Here is a 9109-nt window from a genome sequence, read left to right as displayed (position 1 = left end):
ACCTTTTAATGCAACATTTGCAGTCATTTACATGTTCAGTAAACTTATCATCCCCAGTTAAAAGAAAATGGGACGAGGTTGACCAGTGTATAATTGATCCTGTCTTCAAGTAACTCAGACTAACATGTTTGTTTAAACAAGAACATTAAATGTGCATTTAATTTTCAATTTGTGAAAAAAAGCATCTGTAAGGCAAAATGATCTCCATGACAATATATCTGACTTCAAAAGGATTTAATCTCAATATTTGAGTATTCCACACCTGATGAGTGGTTCTGCAAAGTAAATCAAAAGGTACTTCGACAATGTCTTGTGGCGTCTCCTTACCAATTTCAGGAGAACAAAAGCAATTGATATAACAATCTCACCACAACATCCATCTGTGGCTGATCTGGAGCTCTGTCGTGTCTTTTTTGGAAGCTCTCAAAGTCCTTAAGATGCTGAGAAACATGTAACTTGGACATCGACAGTTCTGACAACTGGGAAATCTTCATTAATCCAACACAAAGCTGCAGAGCAACTACCAGCAGTAATGTACCTTGTGAGGTTTTTTTTTTTTGCAAACTTTTTAAAGCTAAAAAGGACTTTCATAAAAAGCATAGGGGCATTCAAAATCAGAGCCATTATGATGTGTATATAACTCAAACAATTCAATAATTTCTAATGATGAAGGTAACGGCAAGTTTGTATATTTTTATCTGTGAAACTGTTGACGGAACATAAAACCATCACTCATATCATTTTTGCTGCTTTTTTGTTTTCTTTGCTTTTTGTTTATCTACATTCGGCCTTTCCAAACGACTAAAAAGCAGTCCAGAGTCAGACCCCAGCGCTCTACCTTCAAATGGACAGTCCATTCCCTGAAACCGTGGCAGGAAGTTCAGAGCTGCCCAGCTCCTCTCACCTGGTTGCACCCCAAGTCTGGACAGTAGCTTGTTCGATATCTCCGGCACTATCGGCTGGAGGAGCGTGCCATATATCCTCAGACATTCAAGAGATACATGGATGATTGTGTCTAGCCAGCGCTGGTCTCTGCTGTCCCTTCTATCCAACTTCCAGGGTGCGTGGCGCTGAACAAAACCGTTGGTTTGCCTTACACAGGCAGTGATGGCCTCCAGAGCTTTGTACACGTGCATGCTCTCATAGTGCTGCTCCACCAAAGCTTGGAGACTTTTCATAGCATTCAACATGTGGTAGTCTTCAACCACAGCCCTGCCCTTATTGCCAATCTGTTCAATGGGGAAAGACTCAGTGCAAAAAGAGGGGTAGACCTGAGCTGGGTTTAGAGCAGGAGCTGTGCATCGGTTAAGCAGCCCACCCAAAGAGTCAGCGAGCTCTGCGTTGAGCAGCGTGATAACTTTGTCATCTGTGTAATCACAGTCTGAGTCTGGAACCCCCTGACGCAGCAAAAAGTACCTCATACCATCAGTTGTGAACACCTGCGAACGTTCAAGAGGATCAACCACATTACCCAAACTTTTAGACATCTTCTTTCCACCCACTGTCCAGTGAGAGTGCACGTGTATCGTCTGAGGCAGTGGTAGTCCGGCCCCGAGAAGAAAAGATGGCCAGTAGATGGCATGAAACTTTAAGATGTCCTTTCCCACAATGTGGTGGGCCACATGCCACCACTGCTCATGTTTATCTGGATAGCCAGCTACTGTAAGATAGTTCACCAGAGCGTCCAGCCACACATAGATGGTTTGCTCAGGGTCTCCGGGGACTGGGATCCCCCACTGGAGACGGTTCCTTTGACGGGACACAGAGAGGTCAGGTAGGTCCTCCTGCAGCCACTGCAGAACAGTCTGGTAGAAACGCTCAGGCTGTACAGCTCTGGGATTTACTCTGAGCCAGTCGAGCAGCTGAGACCGGAACGCAGACAGACGGAACATGTAGTTCTCCTCTTTCATCCATTCCACCTGTAAAGTAGTGGAGAGCAGACTGAAGTTTTGATAATGGAGAAAAAGGTGTGAATAGTGTAACATTTTGGAAAATGTGCTTATTTCTTTCCTGCGAGTAAGATAAGAATACCAAAACAACTCTGATATCTGTCCATTCAATATGGGTAACAAAATCCATGAACCAGTGTCTCTAAAGCTCACTAATTAACACACCGTCGTGTTTGTTTAATTCCAAATACCAAAAAAAAGTGTAAAACGACAAGTTGTGGTTTTATAGTGGGGTGTGTACCAAATCATTTGGTTGGTGGGAGCAGTCTTAGTGTCAAAATGATCACACAACAGATAACAACCAATGTTACCCAGAAGTCGTGTGTCTTTTAAGGCCATAACTTGTTTTAACAGTTGAGTTTTTACACTTTTTTTTAAAAGTAAGCACAAGTATAAAGAAAACAGGAAATGAAGATGTAACAACATCTTTAATTGGAAAGAGTGAATGGTCCAAGTTGAAGCATCAGAAGGTAAGATATGTTCATTTTTAACCCCAAGTGTGGGTTAATAACATATTCTTGTTCTTTTTCTGAGAGTATACAAAGCTACACAGAAGTGTTTATACAACTCTTTCCAAGTTAAGTTTAGTAATATTTCTTGTGATAAGTAAAGTTCCCGTGTAAATTTTGCACTCATTCATCTCTATTAAAATCAAACTTGAGCTCAGTCTCGTTTGACCTACCTTATGGCCACTCTCTAGTGATACCTTGATCTCCTTCCCTGTCGAGTCCAAAGCATCGGTCACCTGCAGTGGTGTGAGGAAGCTTTCATCTTGTGTGGAGTACCAGCCTTCATAGCTCCCCTTGTAGATGAGCCCTTTGTTCCAAAGGACAGACCAGAAATGCTCCACGGCCTGTCGATGTCTCTCCTCAGTGGTTCTTATAAAGTCTGTGTACGATATGTTGCAGCTGCTGAAGAGATATTTGAATCTTTCTGACACATCGGTGCAGAAAGTCAGTGGATCTTTCCCTGCAGCATCCGCAGCTTGTTGAATTTTCAAGCCATGTTCGTCTGTGCCTGGAATGCAAAATAAAAGGATGTATTAGGAATTAGGGCTGCAATTATTAAGTTTAGTCACCTTCTGACATTCTGAAATATGTCAGAAGGTGATAATGCAGAGATGTACAGAGTTGGGTTTTTTCTATATAATACATGCAAGCAATGGCCAAAAAAACCCAGCAACATGAACATCTACATTTTGGTGAATTGAGGATTTACCTGTTGCAAACTTTGAGTTGAATCCCTTTAGTAGCTTATATCTGTGTAAGCAGTCAGCTGACACTGCTGAATACAAGTGTCCTAAATGAGGAGCCGCGTTTACATAAAAGATGGGGGTGGTGATGTAATAACTCCCTTCATCTTTGCACAGATGGGTGCTGGTGTGTCTCAAAACAGCGATCCTCTGATGCCTCAATTGAGCTGAAATGGGTGACAAAAAGGGGCTTTGTTGCAGACTGCGAAAAGCTTTACACCTTCTTGTGATAAACAAAAAAGGTATCCTCATTGTTGGATAACAGACAGGGCACACATGAAGTCCACCAAACAGTAGTACTTAGTCCAAAGGGAGAGCAACGATTTGGTAAGTGCTAGTCATTCATTTAGCTTGCTGAAAGATAAGAAAAGTGGATCAGTGAGTAACGACACCAATGTCGGAAAACTAACTGAGGGTCGTAAGAGTTGTCCTGGCAAAAAATGTCTGCTACATCAGCAGAAATCCTTGGATTTTAATCTTTTTCCCTCAATCTGTAGCACATGTGAGCTACTTGCCTGTCAAGGTTAGGGCTTCTTCCGTTTTCTATTAACGACAGCTCGTCGTCCAATCAAATCGCTGTGTGACGAACACCAACGACCAATCAGATTGCGGGGATTATAAACCGGTGTCATGCCGCGTTCATGTCATGTCGAATGGGTGGGAAAGATCCCTTATAATCCCATGTTACCAACATTAAAAACACAGGAGGGTTGTATGGTACCTGTGTTGGTCGTGTGACGACTTTTTCCATTGACTAAACTATATCCATCCAATTATTTTATCCATTAAACCTGAGTTTCAAACCACATTGGACAACGTACTTCAGTTGATGTGAAGCGTTGATGCCACATTTTCATGGTTACTTACATATTAGTAAGAGTCGAGTCTGAAATACAGCAGCTCTCTGAAAAATATGAGTTTTCAGTCGTAATTATGACTGTCTTGGAGATTGATAATGAACGCTATAACAAATCTGTAATTTATAATTACAACAGCTCTGGTATGAAATGAACGCGGCCTCATTTGTTCTCCTTTTAACTTGTCCCACAGGTTTAAAACTACAACCTACAACCTTTCTTATCTACAGTCCATGCCTACAACACGGTATAACAATGTTTCAACAATGTACAAGGTATCACTATTTTATTGTATTTTTTATAGCATATTCAGTTGATTGTATATCATTTAAAAAGTATTAATATGTATAATGGCAGTTAAATGGAAGGTGTTCTAACATACTTTAGTATACAGACACCATTTTAAACTTTATACAAAGTTGTATTCTGTGTTGTGACACCGTTTTGTACTTTTGGAGTAGACTAATTTAAGTCTTAAATGTGGGCGATTTAGACCAGAAAAAAACACGCCTCCCTCCCACTCTTCAAGATTATATCATGCCTGAAAATATTGCCATAAGGCTCTCAAAATGTAAATATTCTTTCCATTTGAGTTGAAGTTTTTGAGATCTGCACCTTAATTGGTGGAAAGAGCACTACAGCTGTCATTGTCAATAATACAATTGGGTCTATTCTCATATAAATATGAAACTTTTTTTTCAGAGAGGCATGGTCCTGAAATAAACTTTTATGTCAGAGGAATTCAGCTAATCTGGTCATATACCAATGTAATTGTGAATTGCCTGAACTGATTATCTATTAAGTGTGAACTAATCACATAAAGTCATAGTGACTTGAAAAACGAAATTGAATTAAAGTTTGATTTAAAGTTGTTTTCTAAGAAGATTTTTAAAAATGCTTTTGAGGTAGAATAACACAAAGTCTTCTACCACACAGGGGTTTATGAAAGCTAAAATCCATTCATAAACTGTTGTTGTCACTTTCATCAGTGTTATTTGTAGACAGCGCGGTGTGTGCATTTCCATATTTTCCTTTATGTTATATGTTACTCGAGCCAGACAGATTAAAATATGTCATGTTATTCTATTAATTAGGGTGGATTAGGGTAATGTGGGACACTTTTTGCAATTCTGACTTGTTTACCCTTTTTACATATGAATCCAATACATTATATCAACACCTTATATCATTATGAAATCCCTGAGTTGTTTCCTTGTTAAATAAGAAGACCATTTTTGGATATTGTACTCAAAAGGAACATGACACTTATTCCTTATGCCAAATTGTTTCAGAATTTGTAGATTTTGTAATCTTTTTTAAATTTCATTATTTGTTCTCAGTTAAAAAAAATTAGGTCTCAAGTTGTTTTTTTCTGTTTGTTTGTTTGTTTGTAATTACCCTCATCTGCATACACAATGCAAATATCTAAATTTGTGATTTTGGGACTTATAAAACTAAAAATGACTTGACTTTAAAAAATAAAAATAAAGGCTGGAGAGAAGCCGCCTCCTTTTAGTTGCCATGACAATAACCAGGAAGTGCTGCTCTGATCGGTAATCAGCTGCTCTGTTGCCGTCAGACTTCCACGACGACGAATGGGGACGTGACCACAGAGGTAAAGAAATTCGAGTTATATTTACGTTACACTGTCGTTAAAAATGCAAAAAAACAGTGACATAAGTTGTAATTATTCATATGTGTGGCATCTCCAGCGGTCTAAAAAGTTACCGTCGCCTTCTAGAGAGAGTGAGCCTGTCATGTGATCGGACACATGGGTCTCCTGTTGAAGCGAGAGAAAGCGTCGTTTCTTTTTGAGTGTTGGTTAAATACAGCAAACACAGAGCAAAATATACATTAGTTAAAGTGTTGTTCTTTGTTTCAGATGGAAGTGAACCGCACGGACTTCTACATCGGTCTGTCGCTCGCCGTGAGCTCCAGTGTTTTTATCGGCGCAAGTTTCATCCTGAAGAAGAAAGGCCTGCTGCGATTGGCTGGCAAGGGTTCAATGCGAGCAGGTACTGTTTTTTAAACTTCATTAAAGAACAACTCACCTTAAAATGTAACTTTAAGGAGAGTATCATCATCACAGTGTATGTTAAAGTACTCATGTTGCAGCTTGTGTGTGTTTACAGTATATTATTACTTACTGTCAGATAGTGTAGTGGGGTTAAAGAAAAACAATATTTCCCTTTTAAAATGTAGTGGTAAAAGTATAAAGTTGCATAAAATGGAAAAGCTCCCATGTTTTCTGTTAGATTCCCTATTATGTTGTATTCCACCACTGTAAAATAATGTCTATATGTGTACTACAGTATTAAGGCAGGATTGAAAGATGTTATAATTTAACTTTTAAGGCCAATAACTTGCAGGATGCATGTTAGGTTTGAAGATGTTTTGACATGTTTAATAATGAGAAACCTGTAACTGTTTGTACATTTACTTTGTTTTTGTTTTTTGTATGTTACAGGCCAAGGGGGGTATGCTTACCTGAAGGAATGGCTGTGGTGGGCAGGACTAATTTCGAGTGAGTGCATGATTCACACACTTAATTCTGCCGCTAAAATGGGTGACATGGTCAGCTGTTTTTATTTTTTGATTTGGTTTCACTGCTAACCAGCCTCGCCTGTGAACATTGTGGTCTTTGTCTTTCAAAGTGGACACAAGGCTGTTGTGGGTTTGGTTTTTTTTTTTGCTGGTGACGCTGCATTGCATGCTGCACCCACACGCACACATTTTTATTTGAAGTACACATCCCTTTAAAGAGCACATTTGCACTTGTGGGTGAGAAGATAATACTTTCTCACATTTTAACCGACTGCAACAGCTATGAATTTGTGAATATTAATGCTTGTGTGTGTGTGTGTGTGTGTGTGTGTGTGTGTGTGTGTGTGTGTGTGTGTGTGTGTGTGTGTGTGTGTGTGTGTGTGTGTGTGTGTGTGTGTGTGTGTGTGTGTGTGTTCTAGTGGGAACTGGAGAGGCCGCGAATTTTGCTGCATATGCATTTGCGCCTGCAACACTTGTGACTCCGCTTGGGGCATTGAGCGTACTCGTAAGGTATCTGTTACAAAGTTTTATTTTGCAGCTTTTCATACCACCATGCTATTCTCTGTGTTATACAGAAAATGTGAGAATACAAACAAGCATTCCTAGTATTTTCAACACTTTCAAGGATGAGTTTAGTGATGGTCAATATTTTTTTCTTATTGCCAACAAAACTTATGAAAAAAACAAAACACATCAGTGAACCACACTATTGCACTGAATGAGTGACACATACTGTACCTTCATCAATATGAACACGGTCAAGAAAATATATATATTATTGCCATTCTCCACCTTTTAAATATGCATATGTGATAACGCTCTGTGCCTGTAATGTTTTTTTTCTTCCAGTGCTGTGCTCTCCTCTTACTTTCTGAATGAGAGGCTGAATGTGCATGGCAAGATTGGTTGCCTGCTGTGTGTTTTGGGCTCCACAGTGATGGTGATCCATGCTCCGCAGGAAGAAGAGGTTGCTTCCCTCAGCGCCATGGCTGAAAAGCTCATAGATCCAGGTAGGAACATAATTTGATTGGTACCATTTCACCTGTGTGACTTGATTAACAACGCTGTGGAGAAAATGAATCCCAGATAAGGGTTGGAGGATTTTTTTTCAGGGTACTAACTCATTTCTGAATGCTCCCACTAGGTTTCATTGTGTTTGCTGTGTGCGTTGTTGGAAGCAGCCTGGTTCTTATCTTTGCTGTGGCTCCGCGGTTCGGGCAGAAGAATGTGCTGGTCTACATCCTGATCTGCTCTGTGATTGGCTCCCTCTCTGTGTCTTGTGTCAAGGGCCTGGGCATTGGCATTAAGGAGCTGTTTTCTGGGACAGCCGTGCTGAAGGAACCCCTTTTCTGGGCCTTAGTCATCTGCCTGGTAGTCTGTGTCAGTGTTCAAATCAGTTACCTGAACAAAGCCCTCGACATCTATAACACCTCCATAGTCACGCCCATCTACTACGTCTTCTTCACCACATCCGTCATGGCCTGTTCAGCTATCCTCTTCAAGGAATGGTTGCGCATGACCGTTGATGGAGTGGTGGGAACTATCAGCGGGTTCCTCACCATCATTTTGGGGATCTTCCTCCTCCATGCCTTCAAGGACATTACATTTACCTGGGATTCCCTCCCACTCTACCTTAGGAATGGTCCTCAGGGCCTTCTGTGTGGCTACCAGCCTTACGTGGCTCTTGCCAGCCAAGACAGCCAAGCAGAGGATGAGTTGAAGCTGCCCAGAGAAGGAGGCTCAAAGGGCAGGCGGGGTACACAGTGCACCAGAGAGCTCTCTAAGGAGGACCCGTAGTCTTGTCTACTTAGATAAATTGCAATTAAGCAGCTTTAATGTACATCACAGCTTTACAATGTGACAAGTTAGTTTACTAAATCTGAATTTCTATGCTTCTATGTTATACAGTGCAGAATGTACTGGATGAACAAAGTTTCCTTAATATGAGCATATGTTGCTATGAGCACACTGGATTGCATAGACAACTTAAATTATGTACTTAGTTGTACATGATGGTACGTCCATTTTTGTTTTTTTGTTCAAAAAAGACAAGACAAAATTATAAACCATTGTATAATTTATACAAGTAACTATCTCTAAATATCAGCATGGATGTCTGTTAAACTGCTGTGTATATTTTTTTACATTAGTTAAAAATAATTGAAGCCGAATGTGCCTTTTGTTATTGATAAAAAAATAACATGTGTAGTTTTGCACTTTTAACCTTAATCATATACTGTACAAATATTGTATAAACTGATTTATGACCATTGTTAAGGCAAAAAAAACAAACCTTTGAGTTGTAATTGTGTTGTTGATGAACAATTTTGAGTAATTTCCGATGGATTACTGTAATACCTCAGTATTATATACAAGCCTCACCAAAGAATGCTGTTTCCCTTTACAAATGATTTCCCACCATGTGCCAATCTGTAACAAATATCTGATGTAACTGTGCCTTTTGTGTTTGATGATGCCGATTAAAACATTACTAAAACATTAACTGA

The 9109-nt window shown here is 39.8% G+C and overlaps 2 protein-coding genes across 2 annotated transcripts; one reads left to right on the top strand and one right to left on the bottom strand.

Moving 5' to 3' along the window:
• Positions 1–24: 24 nt before the first annotated feature.
• On the bottom strand, positions 25–3723 carry mars2 (methionyl-tRNA synthetase 2, mitochondrial). The gene is made up of 3 exons (XM_062426060.1): positions 3168–3723; positions 2632–2966; positions 25–1919 (listed from the first exon to the last, which is right to left on the bottom strand). Exons 1-3 carry the CDS (start codon positions 3451–3453, stop codon positions 738–740), a joined length of 1803 nt encoding a protein of 600 aa, XP_062282044.1. The 5' UTR covers positions 3454–3723; the 3' UTR covers positions 25–737.
• A 1892-nt stretch (positions 3724–5615) lies between these two features.
• zgc:101583 (uncharacterized protein LOC494104 homolog) lies at positions 5616–9105 on the top strand. Its single transcript, XM_062425040.1, has 6 exons — positions 5616–5673; positions 5941–6073; positions 6526–6582; positions 7022–7112; positions 7452–7612; positions 7747–9105. The coding sequence occupies exons 2-6, from the start codon at positions 5941–5943 to the stop codon at positions 8397–8399; spliced, it is 1095 nt and encodes a 364-aa protein (XP_062281024.1). The 5' UTR covers positions 5616–5673; the 3' UTR covers positions 8400–9105.
• The last annotated feature ends 4 nt before the right edge of the window (positions 9106–9109 follow it).

The sequence above is a fragment of the Scomber scombrus genome, chromosome 9, assembly GCF_963691925.1.
Source record: "Scomber scombrus chromosome 9, fScoSco1.1, whole genome shotgun sequence".
NCBI lineage: Eukaryota > Metazoa > Chordata > Actinopteri > Scombriformes > Scombridae > Scomber > Scomber scombrus.
Note: the sequence above shows the minus strand (reverse complement) of the source record. Positions and strands in the feature narration are given on the sequence as shown.